General features: G+C 34.0%; 3 protein-coding genes across 3 annotated transcripts; all 3 read right to left on the minus strand.

The window, feature by feature from the left end:
* LOC105157517 (60S ribosomal protein L24) lies at positions 3,632–5,661 on the minus strand. Its single transcript, XM_011073921.2, has 5 exons — positions 5,536–5,661; positions 4,581–4,656; positions 4,355–4,456; positions 4,093–4,241; positions 3,632–3,976 (listed from the first exon to the last, which is right to left on the minus strand). The coding sequence occupies exons 1-5, from the start codon at positions 5,544–5,546 to the stop codon at positions 3,823–3,825; spliced, it is 492 nt and encodes a 163-aa protein (XP_011072223.1). The 5' UTR covers positions 5,547–5,661; the 3' UTR covers positions 3,632–3,822.
* On the minus strand, positions 7,511–9,400 carry LOC110012455. Its single transcript, XM_020696221.1, has one exon. It carries the CDS (start codon positions 9,300–9,302, stop codon positions 8,691–8,693), a length of 612 nt encoding a protein of 203 aa, XP_020551880.1. The 5' UTR covers positions 9,303–9,400; the 3' UTR covers positions 7,511–8,690.
* Positions 11,644–13,186, minus strand: LOC105158775 (heat stress transcription factor B-2b-like; the record flags this gene model as incomplete). Its single annotated transcript, XM_011075640.2, has 2 exons — positions 11,644–12,569; positions 13,097–13,186. Coding segments are annotated over 2 exons (801 nt in total), but the record flags the coding sequence as incomplete, so codon positions are not given.

The raw sequence follows: 21,187 nt of genomic DNA on the forward strand, positions 1-21,187 counted from the left end.
TGCTGCAAAAGATATTTTTGTAAAATATGTGTGAAATCATGCTCAAAGAGCGTAATTTTTTGCATAAAGAAAAGAAAAAATAAAATCAGAAAAGTCTTTTAGATATAAACTTGACTTGTCTAAAAATATTGATGAAAATTTAGATGATTTCACTAAGTTAATTCAAGATATAAAACACATGGGTGATAAAAATATAGATAAAATACTCTCCCATAGTGTTACTTAATGTTATTCCTGAAACCTATTCTGATCTAAAAGCGGCCATAAAATACTGTAAGGATAGTGTAAACCTTGAAACTGTCGTAAATGGTTTAAAAAGTAAGGAGATGGACTTAAAAACAAATAAACCTAGTCAAAACCAACATGAGGTTAATGTTGTTAGGGGAAGACCGAAATTTAGAAACTTTAGCCTTAGGTACAACAATAGAAGTAGAAGTAAAAGTAGGAGTGGTAGCAGAAGCAAATCCAGAACTAGGGAGGATTCGTATAAAGAAGATGAAACAAGAGAAAGACGTTATAACTGTGGAATTAAAGGGCATTACATTAAAGATTGTAAAAAACCCAAAAGAGAAAATAAAAAAAAATATTATGAAGATAAAGAAAAAGTTAATAATGTTTCTGATGACAATCTGGTGAAGTGTTTGTGGTATGTAGGGGTGGCAACGAGTCGAGCTTGATTTTGTAATTTCAAGCTCGAGCTCGATACTGTAATTTTGAGCTCGAGCTCGAGCTCGAGTTGATTTGTTTTTTTTTTTTGCTTTTTTGTTTATTATTATTATTATTATTATTATTATTATTATTAGATTAAATAATGAAAATCATCAATTTTTTACATAAATTTATAAGTAATAAAATAGATTGTATAATGCACACTATATTATTATTATTATTAGATTAAATAATGAGAATCACCAATTTTTTATATAAATTTATAAGTAACAAAATAGATTGTATAATGTGTACTATATTATAAATATACCAAAATATAGTATAAAATTTTAATTTATTGTTATAAATATAAACTACTGATTAGTTTAGTAGTAATATAATTAGTAAAATGTACAAAAAAAAAATCATACTGAACAGTTTAAAATTATAGAAAAGTATCAATTATCTGAAATAATGCAATTGAAATACATAAAAATATTTGTATAATGTGTACTATATTATAAATATACCAAAATATAGTATAAAATTTTAATTTATTGTTATAAATATAAACTACTGATTAGTTTAGTAGTAATATAATTAGTAAAATGTACAAAAAAAAAATCATACTGAACAGTTTAAAATTATAGAAAAGTATCAATTATCTGAAATAATGCAATTGAAATACATAAAAATATTTTATAGTTGAGATTAATATATGTTCACAATCTGCAGTAAATTTATATATTTATAAATGTTAGTATTACATTGATGTAACTATCATCTTACATTATTGAAAAACATGGGTTAATCAGACCATTAAAATTCAGATCAGACTGTTAGATATGATCAAACTTACAAAAAAATATATTTGGTAAAGTTTTAGATTTATTGTATATATGGATGTAAAGATATCGTACTCGAAACATAACAGAACCATTCCGGAGTGTTTTGAAGGATGTAAGTATAGAGCATTCTTCTCAAGTTGTACGGATCGGGGTTCCCGGTTCAAATCCGCCATCACGTGGCAGCAGCAAACGATGTATGGGTGGTGGTTCCGGTGTTGTATTCAGAGTCCTTCACGAAAAAGGCTTTGATACCATATTGAATTTCATATATTCAAAGAAGGAAGAATACAGAGAGCAAGCCATTGTAGAGAAAATTCTCCTCTAGTTTTATGTAATATGTTCATCATATGATGGTATACAAGGGATTAAATATACAATGGGCGTAACTAACCCAACTAACTAACCAAATTTGTTACATAAAAGAAAAAAAAAAAAAAAAAAGACAGTTCGAGAGTATCTATCCCGTATCTAACAAATCTACAGACGTGGCATGTGCACCTACGATGTGACCTCATGAAGCACAATTGAAATCGTGTTCTGATCCGTAAGCTCAAGTGCGATCTCATGATGACTGTCATGGACTACGACCTCAACGAATACAACCTAGTGTTCGACCTCAAAGTCACAAAACTGAGAGGTCGAATTCTCAACATCCTGCCCAGAAGATTGCCCAAGGCGGCCTTGGCATGGAGGATTGGCTACGGCATATATTCGCAAAGTTGGATAAAGCGAAATTCACTTATTTTCTGGCTCTCTACTAGTCCCTTTGGATGAATAGGAATAGGGTGGTGTTTGAGGGAGAATGGTCCTTGTGACGCAGGTGATTCGCTCGCTCCAAGTTGCTTATGATAAGCTTTGTTGATTCGCTCCAAGCTCGCTCACGATCGTCTTTTCAAAAAGAATCTAACATCTCACAAGTATCATAATGACTCACGAGGATCATCGTTCATTGCAAAATTCCATCATTTCATTTCTTTGAATCTTTTCATTTCTCAATAGGTTTTGTTTAGTTTTTTTAGAACTTTTGTTTGAGTATAAATTTTTATCACATCATTGCTAGTATGTTAAGGAATTCTAGATTAATCCCTAATTTAGTTTATAGTCCATTGGCCTAGCTTACTGCTCTTTTATCTCTGAATATCTTCAAACTCTGTCACGGAAGTCCATTCAAAAATAGATTATATTTTTCCCAATATTGAGTTCTTTGAGGGTTGAAGACGAGTTCTTCAATTATGTCATAATCTCATAACTTTTATTTCATTATAAATGTCATGAGTTTGAATCTCGTCGAAATGGAGAAGTAACAAATTATGGTAGTAATTTTCTAACTTAGATAGTCATATTGGATCTAAGTTTTTCACTTATCAAAGACAGAGAAAAATAGTAATGTTCTAGTGGATGCACATTTGGAGGGTGTTGAGAGGTCCTCCTCCGTGCTTCAGGGCAGAGCACCTTTTGTGTCTGTTTTCTAATCTGGGCTTTCCTATCTCCCTTCTCCCTTATTACCGATTCTTTTGTTCTGATCCCCTGTCTAAGGCTGCTTCAATAGTTTTATCAAGCCACTGTTGCAACTACTCACATTTTCAAATACTAATTGCTAGTTGATACTGGTCCTATATAATTCCTCCAATATTAAAATTTGCTCTATGCGTGCGTTTTAAATTCTTATCACATATATTTAGTTAAATAAAATAAATTGATTTTAAACGTGTATGGATATCAAAATTATACAATATTTTATAATAAAATAAATAAATATGGTTAGCAGGTTAAAAGGAAACCTTGATCCACTTTCCTTTCCTTGCAAGTGCTGGGTCCAAAGACCTCTTCTGCGTACTTATCTCAGGTGCATTTCGCAGCGTACTACATTAGCTACGGCGGCATTGCCAGATTCCCTCAACCAACATGGAAGTCTACTGATTAAGTGTCCAAACTAGGTGCGGACTTATTTAAAGTGATTCTTCAGGTTAAAGCCATGGACTTGAGCATTGCATCAAGTGACATGCAAACTCAGGCTCCCCAAATTGCACGATTTCGAATTAGGTGAAATAAGCAAGCTTTTGGTCTGTGTAATCTCCAGGAATCTTAGTCAATATGCAATTGCCAAAAGAGGACTAAAAGCTACCAAGAGAAAGAGACCAAAAGTGAGAGGGGTATGCTATTCTAATTAAAACCAAGTCTATAGCCTTACAAGCTAATAATGCTCAAACAAACAACAATTGCATGTCGGCAACCAAAACGATTCAATAAGTAATGGAATAGAACCATGTCTGCATCAATATGTTCCATATAGAATTAAAAATGTGACTCAAGATCTGCAAAAGATTTAACGCTTTCCACCACCACCTCCAATCTTAGGACCCTTCGGTGCAGCGCCCTTGGGTACGTTGCTCTTGGCGGAACCCTTCTGCTTGGACATCACTTCTGCCTTCTTGGCCTTCTTCTCATCCTTGGTTTTCTTGATTCTCTCCTTGATTTCACTGATATCCATAGCAAAAAGTCAAAGGTTCTAAATATAAATCTCTTCATATCGTATGGACACATAGTCAAATCACAAATATAGCATGCGATCAAACATTTTCAACTCTTAACATACCGTAAAGCAGCTTCACGTGCAGCATCACGGACCTCTGGTTTCTCAGCTCTTCTCTTCTGAATAACTTCTAATGTTGCACCGACAATAGACCTTGAGTAAGGCTTCTTGGTTGTTCGGCGCCTCTTCTTCACAGCTTCAGCAGCAATGTCCTATGGATCAGTGATCAAACCATTTAGTGACAACAAATCAATAAAGAAAGCCAATGCAGCCAAGGAACAGTCAGAGTAAAAGATATATTAGAAGGGATTGTCAAGTAAATTACCTTCTTATGTTGCTTCCTGTACATCGCAGTCCAAGTAAGCTTCGCGGGCCTCAGGCGATTGTGGAAGTACCTCTTGCATTTTGAGTTAGCAAAGAGGAAAACCTATAACAGGTGCAAAAGAACAGTTTCATGAGCTTATTACTTGCACTGCTTCTAGAAACTGAGGAATGTTAAAGACTGGCTACGCAGAAAACTGCAGCAGCAAACATCCTCCCTCTTAACCCACCTGGGAATCTGATCGAATGAATCTAATGCCCTTTCCAGGGTATATCTTGGCACCACTAAAGCGGCAAAGCTCTGTCCTGAAAACCCAAGATCAATAGTAAATAAATCATTATTTCTAATGAACCACAACGTCTGAAGTATTATATTAATACAGTAACTTAATGTATGCTATATGCAAGGATCCAGCTTTCACCAGACACAAAAGTTATAGAGAATGATAAATATACAAATTGGAGAATCAACAAGGAAAACAGAACCAGTCTCCCTAAATACTTTACTTTGCAATTTGGACAGAATATTATTACACCGATTAAATTTCTAACAAAGCAAGGGTTTTCAGGAAAATAGGAGCACGACATGTGGGCTAGACCACTGCAAAACTTAGACAAGCAAAGAAGCTATTCCAGAACCCTAATGGAGTATTGTTATATGTATCTAGATTCTAGCACCATATGAACTCCTCAAAAAAGCTATGTTGATGCTTTCTAGGGGTTTATAAGCCCTTAATTGAAGCAACAACGATGCTGTTCAGGTTTATAAATCTCTAACAACTATGTTTTTAATGAAATGACAAGATCAACTCAAAATTCACAATGGATGTACAAGGTTGATTTTCCATCGTTGAAAGTTGTTCTTTATACCCCCACAAAACACGAAACACGCTGATAAGGGTTATCCATGTAGCCCTTAAAATGCTAGTTATAATCCGTCAAATTGCAGAAGAAAATTTAACAGGTTGAAAACAAATCTAACAGTTCCAGACCAACAGCTCCCCGTGAATTCCAGACATTGAAATAGGGCTAAAAATTTTAAAACAGCGAATGCCTCCATAGCTAAAGAAATTATCAAAGAAGAAAAACACATCTTCAAACGTCGATCACACAACAATCTCATATCCAGGTGCGTGGTGTCTGTATCAGACAGAAAGAGAGAAAGAGAGAGAGCGAAAAACTTACTTGAGAACCATGGCTGCAAGGGTCTGTGAGCTAGCCGCACTTCGTTGGTTTCTGGAGTTGCCGAAACCCTAATGCCCCAACCTCGCAATATAAAGTTTCTACGACGTCGCATCCATCTTGGGCTTAGGGCTCTCTGAGCCCATACCTCTGCTATGGACCTCCGTATTCATTCCTACACAATGGCCCAAGAATTACGCCTCCACAGGCCCAATAGCCAAATCATAATAATGTTAAAAGGGCAAATTACAATTATCTCCTCTTCGATATGTCATAATTACAAATAAGAATAAATATATTTTTTATCCTCAAATATAGTCGCTAATGCGATTTTAATTCTCAAACAATTTAAAGTTGCAATTTTGGTCCTCAAATTTTAACTTTTTTGGCACTTTTGGTCCTTCCGTTAACTCTTTTGTTAATAATAACGAAAATTTCATTTGAAGTGAAAGAAAATTATTTTCTGGTGTTTTTCAAGTTATAATCCAATATACTTATTTTTCTTCAAATTTCAAAGGAGAATAAACAAAAAAAAAAATTAAGCAACAAATTTTCTAAATAATCTTAATAAAAAATTATCAACAATAGAAAAATTGCCAATAAATTTTAGAAAATTTATTGGTTATTTTTTTTTTTTGTTTTTTATTTATTCTCTTTTCAAGTTTGAAAAAAAATAAATACGAATTACAACTTGAAAAATACTATAAAATGAGATGAAAATAGTATTTTTTTTCCACTTTAAATGAAATTTCCGTTAAGTTTAGCAGAAAAGTTAATAAAAGAATTAAAAGTGCCAAAAAAAATTAAAATTTATGAACCAAAATTATAATTTTAAATTATTTAAAAACCAAAATTACATTAATAAAAATATTTAAGAAAAATGCATTTATCCTTTTACAAATAGCTGTTATTGTGATGTTAATTAGAATAAAAATGCTAAGTATAGAAAGAAAATGCTAAGCAACCCATGTTCTTGCCCAAGAGTTCTTTCACTTTTGCCCGACTCTCTGTGTGTGATTTTTATTTGAAATTTTTGTGAATGGAACTCCCGAATCCTCTGTTACAGCAGCAAACCGCCGGAATCTCGTGGGGTTCCTGTTACCCGCCGCTGGCTTAAAGAAATCCGTACTCCGGCTGGCCCCACCACCTCAATTTCCGGAATGAATTCCGACTCTCAGGGGTTTGAGAGGGAAAATCTAGGGCATGAAAATTGGACGTCGCTTGATTTGGGAGGATCAGTTGATGAGCTTTGGAGAGTTGTCTGTTGTGTGAGTGATTAACTCCCCGAATCTTCATATGAGGGTTTTAAAGCTGTTGGTTTTACTGATTGCATTTTGCCCCTTCTGGTAGTTGACATGCTGTGGTGTCAAGCAATAGGTAAGGCCAAGGTATGAAACTGCATATTCATACTAATTTATCCTTCATCTTCATGATTGTGTTCGTCCCGCCATTTTTGCTGCTCAATTTCAACCGATGAAAATTGCTTTATTACTTTCTTCACTTTGTGTCACCTTCAAGAATAACCGCTGGATATTTGATAAGTATGACTTTTTAGGATTTTGGTTCAGAATTATTGTTAGTTCATTATAGCAACTACATTGTTTTCATGATTTGTCTTGTCCCTTTTTCTTTTGGATTATTGCCATAGCATCAAGTTTGGTGGAGCAAATAGGGAGAGAAAAGCATATTTCTTCAATTTAATCTTGCTGAAGGTCTACTTTGGTTTTGTCTGGTTCCATTCTAAGTTGTTTTTCTTCGATCTCTGGGGATGGAAAGAGAAGACAAAGGTACGTAAATATGTTTTCTAGAACTTTTAATATGATTTGTTTCGTGATTTTTATAAGTGTAAGATAAATAGAAATAGGTAAACACACTGAACTGTGTGTTTTGTGTGGATACAGGCAAACATTCAAACGTCTTTGCTTGTTTTCTGAATAACAAAAAAATAAAACAAAACAGAAATATAATTTTTTGCAAGTATAAGCATACAATACCAGGAGCTGCTCACATGTCGTGGTTATGGTTGTTGATTGGATGAGTATGTTGCTTGAGTTCAGGATGCCCAACATTCTACATGTTTTTGTAATGCAACTTTTATCCTCAAAATATTGTACCTTGATGTTATGTGTCATGCCATCATAACGATGTCTTTTTGTATTTTGAAGGAAGTACATGTTCAAACTAGAGTCGAAAAATGTGAAAAGAAGAGAAACTCACAAATTACACTCTTTTCTGGCACCCACACATAAGATGAGAATATAGAAGTAGGGACTAGGGAATAATAATTTTTGGTTGGAGTCACAACCAACTTGTCTGAAAATGTCATGAACTGCAAATTCTACCTTGTCTGTTGATTCACTTGAGACATTGTGTGGTGGGAAATTGAAGTGTTTGATCTGTTGATACACTCCTTGTTACTCAGTTGAACTTTTGGAGAATATTGATGATAATTTCATCTTCTGAGTCTGCAACCATAGTAGGTGTAAACGCAGAGAAATAGCTTCCATTTCTGCTGGATGTGGTATTGCGGATATGACAGCAGTTAATGTTAAGCTTTGGTGCTTTAGAAATTCTTTATTCTTTAAGTTGAAGGCTGTCAAACTTGGTTCTTAGTTTGTTTTGATATGATAAGAACGAACTCTTTGTTGACTTCAGTATTCTAGATTGTCATAAATCAGGTCCCATCTGATTTTAAAGTTGGTGATTGAAAAGCAACAATTGTGTGCGATTGTTCCTTGATTTGATATCACGTCAACTAATTTTCTACCAGGAGAATATACTGCAATAAAAAATTACAATAATTTTATATGTTCAATCAGAAACAACAGGAAACTATCTTCGTCCTCAAATTGCATGGTAGCAATGGCACTACATACAAATTTCAATGCTTCCTAAATCACACAATTCTTTTCCCTCTGATCACAGAGCAACCAGAGGCATGCTATATGAACATTGTATCACATACAGTTACATGTAACTCTACATGATTAATGGGTTTAAGGATGTTTGTACTTTGTATCATCTCTTGCTGTACAATCTTTCCGAACTCATCAAAAATAAATTCAGGAGCCATAAAATTTGTTTGCATACATTGAAAAATCGAGATAGCTTTTCCTTAGCCACTCTTCTGGCAAAATGTGCCCATCTGGACTGTTTTCTTAGTGTCGTTGGGAACACAAGTTGGAACTTTTTACTGGAATTCCAATCACTAACTGGTCGTTCTCATGCACTTCTGGCAGGTGTGGAGCATTGGAAATCAATGACCTTGGAGGATGTACAATTCCAAGAGAACCTTGTAATCTTACTGCAACGTTAACAATTCCATGCCCTCTTGAACCATCCTTGGCCCTTAAACGGTAACTCAAAAACTGAGTAGGACCCACTATGGAAAACCGGTTCACTATATCAGCTGCCGGAATCAGACACCACCCCAGTTGAGTCTGACCCATTAGGAGATGTTTCGTGTAAAGTTGTAGGTAAATTCCTGAACATCTTTGGTAGAAAAAATTGTGATCAAGAGATAATTGGAACTTGTCGCCCCATGTGGGATTCACACCTCCTTTATCATCCACCCTCGTTTTGTACATTTTGACATGTTTACTGCTGCTACCTGCAGCACGACAGTCAGCGGTTAGGGTAATGAAGGGCCGGAGACGGCGGGAAAAGGCCAACGACGCTATCCCCATGAGATTTTGAGCTGAGAGAACAGTTATTTCTAAAATGGCAGTCTGGTTATTGGTTTGCATGATGAATTTGTTTCCTTCTAGCATTGTGGAATCATTATGTAGATATATATATATAGATATGCTTGTATGAGAGTGATACCGGAAGGCAAAAGCATAAAAGAGATTTCTTGGGGGTTTCTGGTGTTATCCACAACGCAACTTCCTTGTGGAAAATTTGTGAAAAAAGCTGGTGGTAGATTAGTTTAATAGTATCTTCAGGCTAGAAAGTTGCAAAGTGGGGGCATGCATTGACATATCATATGGACCTATAATCCAAGAGAAGTTTGCAGGAAACTATGTGAAGATTCTGTAGCCAGAAGTTCTAAATTCCCTTTTATAAATCAATCACATAGGTTTCATGAACATGGACTTGGTAATATCTCTATCATCCTCTTCTTATCTACTAAAATACATTAGAAATAGAAGCAAAGGAAAGCGACCTCCACCAAATTTCCATCTTACTTTTAGGCTAACTGCAGATGGGGAAATGGAATCAACTGTGAAGAATATTGATGAAAAAGCGTCTAAAACATTCTGCAAAATCAGCATTTTTGTGTTTTGTCAACATATATACCTCCAAATGTTATTTGGTTCTCTATTTCTCAAAATTTACAAAGCTGCTATCTTAAAATGATTGAGTTAATTCAACCTTAAGCACCTGCCCACAAAAATTTTATCTTAAAGACATTAAAGAAATTAAATCTTACCTCAACCTTTTGCTAATAATATATAACTAACTAGCTCATTACATGCTGCATAATTATTACTTTTTACTTAGACATTACTATTTTATTCTTTTTAAAATTATTACTAACTTAATTATTGAATTATCAACCCCTATTCTGTAAGTTAATCATTCGATTAATCTTAGAATACGTAGAAGTATACATCAATCTGATTGGCTTGGTTGACACTTTTATAAATACAGAACATAACAACCATCACCCACGTATTATAAATATATTATATTTATGCTACTTAAACAAAAAAAAATATAACTAAATTTCTTCTTCACTCAACAATAATTTAGATTTTTAATGAATTTCTTTTTGACGATTTTTAACGAATTAAACATACCGAACTTATCTACATTTTACATAAATTATACTAACTAAAAAATAATAACGCATTCATTAACTGAAAATCCATTTAAATTACTAATTACAAGAAGCAAAAACCAACTTTCCAAACTAACTTCTACAACATGAAATCATACTCTCAAAGCTGATTTCATGCGTGGCAAATTAACTTAAATTTTCGGGTTAATTATTTTTTTATTAATAAAAAATAAATAAATTATATTAGTATAATTTAAATAAATATATTAATATTATAATGAGTCGTGTTTTTTTTTGAATTATTTTTTTATTTGTGCCCAAGTCACGGTTTCGACTTGGTGTGAATTGCAATTGTGCAATTCACAAGTTTGGTTTTATTCACAAGTTTTATTTTATTTTTATAAATTAATTATATTTAATTAATTTTTAAAATTATATTGATTTTAAAAATACAATGAGTATACAAATGTAATAGTGTATATTTTTCTATACAATTTTTAAAAAAATACAATGAACTATACTGATAAGTTTGCGACAATGTTGAAACTCTTCGATTAAAACCGGAGGCCAGATTCAGAATTTAAAAAAAAAATACAAGTAATTCTTGTGATACTATAAATGTATAGTTATTATCTTATAAAAAAATTAACAATTTATTTTTATTTATTTTTTAAAATACAAAAATTCATGAAGTAATTTATTTTATATTTAAAATAAATTATTTTATTTTAAAAAATACAAAGAGATGAATATTTTTTAAAATAGCAATTTATCTCTTTGTATTTTTTAAAATAAAATAATTTATTTTTTAAACATAAATTTTTTTTCTTAATTTATTATTGTATTTTAAAAATAAATAAAAGTACATTGCTAATTTTTTATATAAGATAATAATTTATACATTCATAATATCACAAGAATTACTTGCATCCTAAATTCTGAATCTGGCCTCGGGTTCCAACATTGTTGCAAACTTATCAGTATAAGCTCATTGTATTTTTTTAGAATTGTATAGAAAAATATACACTATTATATTTATATTCTTAATATATTTTAAAAATTAATTAAATATAATTAATTTATAAAAAATAAAAAAATTAACATAATTTGTGAATTACAATTGCAATTCAATCATGACACCAAGTCGCGATTTAAAACCGCAACTTGAACACAAATTTAAAAAAAGAAAAAATTAAAAACTGCGACTCGTAATAATAATAAGAAATAATTAACCCTTAAAATTTCCTTACTCTCCTTACGTTTTCCACACATTTATTACTCTCAATAATCATAAAAAACAATTTTTTTAAATTATAAAACACAATAAATATTTTTATATTTAGTGAAATTCAAATCCATAATCTACCCTTTGCCCCTTTTTGGACAGGACAACATTGTTGGGAACTAAACTATAACTGGTCCAAACACGTGTCATATTATCTGCTGCTACATCCAGTTGTTGTTCCCCATAAACACTATATATATATAAATATATATATATCTAGCTAAGCACCCACTACCAAAAATAAAAAATAAAAAAGATTCATAATTTATCAAGCCATTGAGGGTCGTGATTTTTATTACTCCCCGATTCCGACGGCTCCGATTTGGCGTTCGCTCCAACCGCCTGTCCCTGATCCTCCCCTTCCACCTCCTCATTTTTCTTCAACCGCTTTGCTCCGATTGAAACCCCAAATATCTTCGGCCACCTTTCACCCTCCTCCTCCGCCTTTCCTCCGCCGCCGCATTCCTCTCCCTCCATCACCTGTATCAAATTCATCGCTCCTCCCTCAGGCAACACGCCGGTACTGGCGTCGCCTTGATTTGCCGCGTAGTTCGACATAATGTTGTATATATTGCCACACAAGCTCCGCAGCCGATTCAGTTCTTCGCTCAGCTGAGAATTCTCCCTCCTCAACCTGTCATTTTCTTCTAAGATTTCCGGCGCGGATGTGCTAGATCGCACCGCCATCGGGGTAGTGGCGCCTGCAGCGGCGGGCGATGAGTTAGAGGACAGCACCTGCTCGTCCCCGGAATTCGCTGGAGAGATTTGAACAGGAACCGCTGGCGGCAGAGCCACGACCGAGACCGCCGCTTGTGTATTAGCTGCCACCGCGGTCGTTCCCGCGGCCGCCACCGGCGTTGCGGAGGATGAGATCTTGCGGCGCTGGATATCTCTTAATAGTGCCTTTTCGCCTCTTCTAAAACAATCATTAGCGAATTCCCATCTATCGGGAACTACTTTCCGGAATCCCTGCGAATTCAACGAAAAGGTATACTATAAATTTTAAAAAATTCAAAGAAAAATTACTGTCGAAGTCATTTACTTCGATCCTGACGAACTCATTGCGACCAACTCAACTGCATTAATGAAAAGGATTTCTAAAAGTGTAATGAAAAGACTGCATGAAAGCTCATGAGAATCCGAATATAGCAGCAGGTCAAAAGTTAATGAAAAACCTTCATTAATTTCCCACGACTCTGATATTCTTCCCAGAAAGCAAGAAAAAGAGCTGGAAATTTCATATAAAGCAACTATTGTTCTTCCTGAAGAGTTGGGAAACACAGATAAATACATCAATCCTTGTATTTTCTTGATGGACTAAGTGTGAATTAATTTCGTATAATCCGGAAAAATTATTTATTAGTAAATATTTTTCTGAATGCATATACGAATGTTATTGTAGTTTCTGATTATTAGTAGAAACAATTACAACCAAGAAATGATGTAGAAACAGTTGTTGATTTGATTTGAAGCTGTTTATGGGGGGAGAGACTTACGTACGTGTTGAGTTGACGAACGAAGCTGGAAAAATTATTGTGTTTGAAGTATTTAGGCAGCAAATCTCTGGCAAACTCCTTAGGCAGTAAGTCTCTGGCGAACTCCGCCGGCCGCCACACAACAAACGTCGTCCCGTCTTCGTTCCACGAAATCAAATCGTCGATGCTCGGATCCTCCACTAGCTGGTAAGTTTTCGTCAGAAACGGCGTCGGAGTTGACCTCTGTGACTCTCCTCCACCACCGCCGCCGGCCATGGACTCGCCGCTCATATCACATTTGCACACGCTGCCGCGCTCCGCAGATTAATTTAAACCCTGAACTCTGGATTCTCAGCGAGTTAAAAATCCATACTCGAACAGCAGATCATCAACAGAAATACAAACTCATCCCCATCCCTTCACATTCATAAATGCTCGCAACAAAATTAATTAAGCACTTCAAAGCACACACACACAAAACAGATATATATATATATATAATCTTCATCCAGGTGAGTTCTTAATTAATCAATCAGCTTCATATTTACCGCATCAGATTGCTCCAAAAACCAGTAAGAAAAAAGAAACAAAATTAAATGAGAAAAAATTTTATCAAATACTAATAAATATTAATTATTGCTAACAACAATGGAAAGAAAAGTCTGATACATAGTAATTACTACAGATATTTTTTCCCATTCATTTCATACGATTCGAGACCTCAGAAATCAGCGAAGAATCTGTCTCGATACGTTACCTCAGAGCAAAAAAAGACAACAGAAAAAAAGCTGCTTCAACTTTTTGCTGCTTCGAACTTGAAACACTGATGAATCACTTGAACTGCAGCAGAAGCATCAGAGAGAGCAGATATGAAATCTGGGCGAAAACACGCAGTGGAAGGTGTGAGAATGAGAGGAGGTAGTGAGGTGTTTATCTCTTTCTAGAAAGTTCGTGCATAGAGAAGGCGGACGGAAGGGTGTGGAAGAACATTTTTTTTGTTAAAAACAATCCGGAAATGGGTTAGTGTTTTCCGGGGGTTCGCGAAGGCAGAACGGGTCGGGTGGGTCCGCCCCGGGAGTTCTTGGGGCCCATCTAGGAAGCAGCCAGAAGGTTGCCCTCCGCTCTCTGCGATCCCTTTTTCCAGAAGTTTCTTGCTTCTCTGTCCTGAGAGATTTATCGTGTGTAGTATGTTTGTTCCATTAGGTTGGGGATTCGTGCTATGTGGTATTGTACGTTAGTGATTTCAACTATGGCGTTGACCTCAGCGTACAAACGTTTAAGCTTTGAGCTTAACAAGTGGAGAGAGTGAGGGGCGCAGGCAATTATTTTGTGTGTTTATGGTTTTCATACATAGGTGTCCTAAAGCTCATGGGAGTTGGGATAAGGATGTTTGATGTGTTTAGAGGGATTGGACCCCAACAGGAAATAAAAATCTGAAGTGGAGCAAACTTATGGAAACAGAAAATATGCATGTTTATGGCAAGTACTGAGAGAGGGATGTAGGATTCTTCTAAGTACTTTGGACCAACTAATTTTAAAATATATATATATATATAATTCTCGTTCTTTAATTTAAGATAGAATCTATTTTTTATTTTACACGAATTGATTTTTATAATTTAGTTTGTAATTTTAAAAATATAATAATTTTAGTTTTTTCTGACCAATTTAATAAAAAAATTACATGTAACTTATATACAACTTTTAAAATTGAAGCTTTCTGGCCAGTATGATGAAGTGGCGGTGTCTTCGTAAAGATTGCCACCCCAAATGGACTGCTAAGCTATAAATCTAGCTAGAAAGCCCCACTTTTAGATGTCTTGATTGGAAAAAAAATTAAAATTGCTAAAATTTCAAAGTTATAATACTAATTTATGAAAATCAATTCGTACAGGATAAAAAAATATCACATTCCTCGATGTTGTAGGACTAAAATTATATTTTTTCTTAATTTTAATTCCATTTGTTTTTGTTTCGCTCATACAATTTATGATTCATTTATTTTTATTAATTAATTATAAAAGTCCAAACATTCAATTTGTTAGAAAATGATGAATGAAAAATTAAATATTAAATTTATTTTGATCAGATTAAATCGTAATAAGTGATTGGTTACAACGTGCGACTAGGGATGGCAGTGGGTGGGTTTGGGTGGATTAGGGACCCGTCCCGCCAACTTCGGGACGATTCCGAGACCCACTCCGGTACAAAACCCGCTGGGGCGGGTCTAACCTGGTGGACTCAGTTATATTTTTGTTTTTAATTTATTGTACAAATATTAAAAAAAAATTCAACATATCAGGTACAAATAAATTTGTTTCTCAAATATTCAAGTCCAAAAATAAATTCTCAAATCAAAATAAATGCAACATCATCATTCATCTTCTTCCTCATCAATAATTGTTGGACAAATTTTTAATTATTCAACTGTAGAACAAGTACCCAATAATAAAAAAATAAAAAATATAATATTTTATTAAATTTATTCTACCAAAATAAAGTAAAAGAAAAATATAATTAAAATTTTACTTATCATTTACCTCATTCCACAATCAATGACGAGACTACATTAATGCCTCCAAAATAATATATATATATATATAATATGTAATATATATCATATATATTATATATTATTGGGTTGGGATCGGGACGGGTCTTTATGACTCAAAATCCACCTCGGACCCAAGTGGGTTCTAATTTTTAGGACCCGTGACCCGCCCAAGGTAATATTTTTTGGATCCGCACCAGCCCCATTACTCGCACCTAATGGGGCCGGTCCTGCCTGTTACGAGTCTAATTGCCACCCCTACGTGCAACGAATAACAAACTCATGACACCCAATAATCATCCAATCGTAATTCAACCAAATAGTTGTATCCTTTGGTTAAAATGATGTGTTCATTGGGTGAGACCCTTTATATGAAACGATGCATCTAAAGTAAAGCGGTATGTCCTTTGGATGAATAATGTATTTATTCAGACGAAAAGTTATAACCTTTAGAAGATATCTTCTCTGATCGGACATGTTCATTTGATGATACCTTTCCAACTTCAATAAATAGATTCTCCAATTTCATTTCATTCATTCAATAGCTTCTTAAGCAATAAAAATATATTTCAGGTATAGTTTAAGTAAGAGGGTTCCAAAATATTATTTGATTCATTGTTCTCAAAGTTTGTAGTGCTACTACTTTGAGATTGTAAGTCGTTTTATCTTGGGAGATAAATTGTTGTTTTCGTTAGCACCAGAGTGGGGCAATAATTGTCTTAAAGATAAAGAGTTCAACTCTTGTCTCGACTTTATGATACACAAATCCCGCACATCCCTTGATTTTTTCCTGACAAGTTTAAGACAATTATTATTTTGTGGATTATGGCGACTGAATCTACTAATCCAGGGAAACGCATGAGAAATTCTCTGGTAACGACTTTAAGATATGGCATCAAAAGATGTTATTCTTTGATAGAATCTTGGACATGGAACTATATGCATTGAGCTTTTTTCAATTTTGGAACTGTTTTCAAAATTTAGCAAAGCAAATGAATAAATATGTTGAGTTTTCTCAATTTTATGATCTTTTTAAAATCCCATAAACAATATAACTAAATATGTTGAATTGTTTCAATTTTATGATCATTTTGAAAATTCCGTGAAACAGAGGACCAAAAATGTTAAACTCCCAATCATAAAAGTATAATTTTTCCTAAACTGTCGGTCGTCACAAATTTGTAATTAAATTGAAGGAGTAATTAAAGTTTTAAATGCATTCGAGGTAGCAATTTAGCCTTGTAACGTCTTGATTGTAAAAAGCAATTCGTGTATGATCAAAGATACCACCCTCTTAAGTTACATAACTAAAATTATAATTCTTTATAATTTTAATAGTGACGAAAGAATATACATAAAAGTATCATTATAAATAATTAATAACACATATATAATGATAGTATAGTGACGACAACCCAAGTTTTATAAGAAGAATGTCATCATATTTATATCGTTACTAAATTTCCACTATAAATGTATCATTAATTATTTATAATAATAGTTTAATACACAATTTTTGTGATTAATAAAATATATTATAATAAATCAAAATTATCCTTACTTCAAATATATTTTTAGTGATGACAATTTGATATTTTATTATTACTATTATTTTTTATTGCAATGACGTCCATCATAACATCAAAATAGTCATGATTTTTTCAATCAAAAGACAAATTTTCAAGTATCTAGATTGATAAACATGAGAAGACAAAAACATCACAAGTCAAATCAATGATTGTACCATATTCTAATTAATGTGTTAATGATTTACATTTGTTAATGTTTTTATGATTTTCAAATACATTCATTTAGTTTAATATAAGGAAAAATTACAATGAACTCTCATGAGGTTTAACACAATTATAAATATTTTATCGTTGTTTGAGAAATTATCAATATTTTCGTACTTGAGTAGTCGTCCAACAACTAGCACAATCAGTTAGATTTTCTCATTTTTATGGTGAATTGATCAAAATGCCCTTGTTGACATTATAATTTCACTTATTTATTAGAACTTTCTGAAAAGAATTTATGGACTAAGTGGACATTATTTGTTTTTTTTGCAATTTTTATTTTTTTTAAAATACAATAAAGATAAAGTTGACAATTCCAATTCTTCATCCAAGAATTATATATTTTCATCAAGGGAAAAGTATTATTTTAGTCCCCTAAGTATGCTTAATTTTAATTTTAGTCCGATAACTATGTTCATTTTTGTTTAGATCCAGTAACTTACGAAACCGCTTACTTTTAGTCCTTTGGCAGATTTTTGGATAATTTTACCCTTATGAGTGCATATGGTCTAAAACTGCATTTTAAAAGTTGCATAGGGGTAAAATTATTCGAAAATCTGCTAGAGGACTAAAAGTAAGCAATTTCGTAAGTTACTGGACCTAAACAAAAATGAACATAGTTATCAAATTAAAATTAAAATTAGGCATACTTAGCAGACTAAAATAATATTTTTCCATTTCATCAATCATGAAGGAGTATTGATAATTTTCAAATAACAAGAGGTATTTATAATTGTACCAAAATATTAAAAAAACTCACTACAATTTACTTTTAATTTAAATTATAATTAAAAAGAACTTAATTTAAATTTTTGCAAACAACCCCTCCATCGTTAAGAAAAAAATACTTGTTTGTTTTTCTTAATAGCTCTATCTTGGATTTGGTCATTAATTATTAATGATAACTAGTACAAAACCTGAGTTAAGTATGGGGAATATTTTTATTTTTTATCAAGACTATAATAATAAATATTTAAGAAAGCATACTTATAAGATTAAATAAAAATTATCTATATATAAAATATCAAATTTCTTTCAATTGAATGAGCTATCATTAGTTATTTAGGAAAATATCCAGAAAATTATAGATTCTTATGTATATATATTTTTAAATTTAGATCATGGCTTGCTTATGTTATAGTATTGCTGGTGAACATAATTGTGGTTCACTTTATATATTTTGTTTTTTATAAGTGTCGATATCTTGATGTGGGCTATTTATCTAATGTCTCTAGCTTCGACATAAAACAAGTTAGTTACATTTTGTCATCTAAATTATGATCGTTTTTACACTTTGATATTTAAACTTTTTTTTTTTTTGTTAACTTACCATCTCAACTTTATGAAACTTTGTACTTCGCCATTTATAACTATTTTTTTCAACTAATTTTTTGGTCGAAAAAACATCACACGCGTAGTGCATATATGATATTTAAGGGTTATACGATTTGGTATTTTTCACATATGCACAGCATGTGATGTTTTTCGATAGAAAAATCAACAGAAAAAGGAACAACAGACAATTTTACCCCTATGCAACTTTTGAAAGACAGTTTTAGTCCATATGCACTCATAGGGGTAAAATTGTCCGAAAATCTGCCAGATGACTAAAAGTAAGCAATTTCGTAAGTTAATGGACCTAAACAAAAATGGACATAGTTATCGGACTAAAACTAAAATTAGGCATATTTAGCCGACTAAAATAATACTTTTCCCTTTTGTTTACAATTTGTTACATTCAAACTTTTGATATTTTTTGTTGGATGTGTAACAACAAAAAAAAAACATAATTGTATAAAAATAATGATTAAAAATGAACACTTTAATGCTTTCTTGCATAGATTATTCGTATTTTTCAAATACTTAATAGAATCACAAAATCACACGTATAACCATTGATAAAATCACAAAGTTCAAGAAATAAAAAAGTAAATATCATTAAATAATCAAGTGAAAAAAAATATAAAAGAAATTAAATTTATAAATGTAACGTACATATTTGTACTCAACCAATAAAATGAAAGAACAGAATCAATGAGAGATTTCTCCATGCTATGGTAGAGATTCACAGCTCTATGATTTATCTTTGTGTTGCTTCTGGAGAAACGTTATTTTGATAAAAACTTCTTATCTTTTAAATTAGTTAAGATTTAATATATAATAGCGATTTATCTTTTATACTTGATCCGGGTCGAAATCTACGCGACCTCCTTGGTTCGATCTCCCAAGTGGTTCGAGGTCGCTCCTCTCCCAGACTAGTGATTGGGCCCTGAGAAAAGAAGCAGATCGTTAGGCTTGCTGGGGTGACCCCCAGCTAAGGCCCTCCGATGCTTAAGTCAGTGTTCGGTTGAGGTCGAAATATGGGGTCGCAGGAAAAAATAGCGAGCTGAAGGCAAAATGCGGTCGAGACGACGTACCTTTAATACACTGACTGGGAGGTATATATAGAGAGCCAGGGGGTCTACCAACCCGCTACGCGCGTGCCACGTGTTCTGGGTCGTCGGGTCGGGTCGCGACCCGACCCGGTAAAAGTGGCGCGGGTCATGCTGCAAACTTGCGTTTTGGGCCCCATCAAGGGCAAAGTTGTCTTTTTACGAGAAAATAGGGTTTTACCCCCATCATTACTCCCCTACTTTTCTTAGTGTGAGTAGCACGCTAAGGAAAGTCGAATGGTCCATCGATCTCGTCCTTGGATGGTAATCTCGCGGCGTTCCCTGAAGAACCCCCTTTGAAACATAATGATGAATTTGCGGTCTTGGTGGAGGAACTCAAGAGTTGAGGTTGAATCTGTAAATTATCCTCTTCTCAATGAACTTCCTTCTTTATGAGAGATTCCCCTTTCATCTTCGTATTCCCATAATTCCCTTAAGATAATCATCAATCCGACCTCAAATATAGGGAGAATTGGAGGGATTCTCAAACACTTCTCCTGATCGCATTGATCGGTTTCGGCTGACAGGGAGGATGCATTCTTTTAGATCGCCTAATCAATGGTCATCAGACGATTTTGCACCTTATGTTGTCCTGCCAGGTTGTACCCTTTCCAGGCCTCGTAGTTGGCCCTTTATAGACGAGGGGTCGCGTGGTTGGTGGTCTTTCGCAGACACAATGAGATCGCGCCTTTTGCAGGTCGCGTAGTTGATGGTCTTTCACAGACACAATGAGATCGCGCCTTTTCAGGTCGCGTAGTTGATGGTCTTTCACAGACACAATGAGATCGTGCCTTTGCAGGTCGCGTAGTTGATGGTCTTTCGGAGACACAATGAGATCGCGCCTTTTGCAGGTCGCGTAGTTGATGGTCTTTCACAGACACAATGAGATCGCGCCTTTGCAGGTCGCGTAGTTGATGGTCTTTCGCAGACACAATGAGATCGCGCCTTCTGCAGGCCGCGTAGTTGATGGTCTTTCACAGACACAATGAGATCGCGCCTTTTGCAGGTCGCGTAGTTGATGGTCTTTCACAGACACAATGAGATCGCGCCTTCTGCAGGTCGCGTAGTTGATGGTCTTTCACAGACACAATGAGATCGCGCCTTCTGCAGGTCGCGTAGTTGATGGTCTTTCAGACACAATGAGATCGCGCCTTCTGCAGGTCGCGTAGTTGATGGTCTTTCGCAGACACAATGAGATCGCGCCTTTTGCAGGTCGCGTAGTTGATGGTCTTTCACAGACACAATGAGATCGCGCCTTCTGCAGGTCGCGTAGTTGATGGTCTTTCACAGACACAATGAGATCGCGCCTTCTGCAGGTCGCGTAGTTGATGGT

Source organism: Sesamum indicum, linkage group LG1, assembly GCF_000512975.1.
Source record: "Sesamum indicum cultivar Zhongzhi No. 13 linkage group LG1, S_indicum_v1.0, whole genome shotgun sequence".
In the NCBI taxonomy this organism is placed as follows: Eukaryota; Viridiplantae; Streptophyta; class Magnoliopsida; order Lamiales; family Pedaliaceae; genus Sesamum; species Sesamum indicum.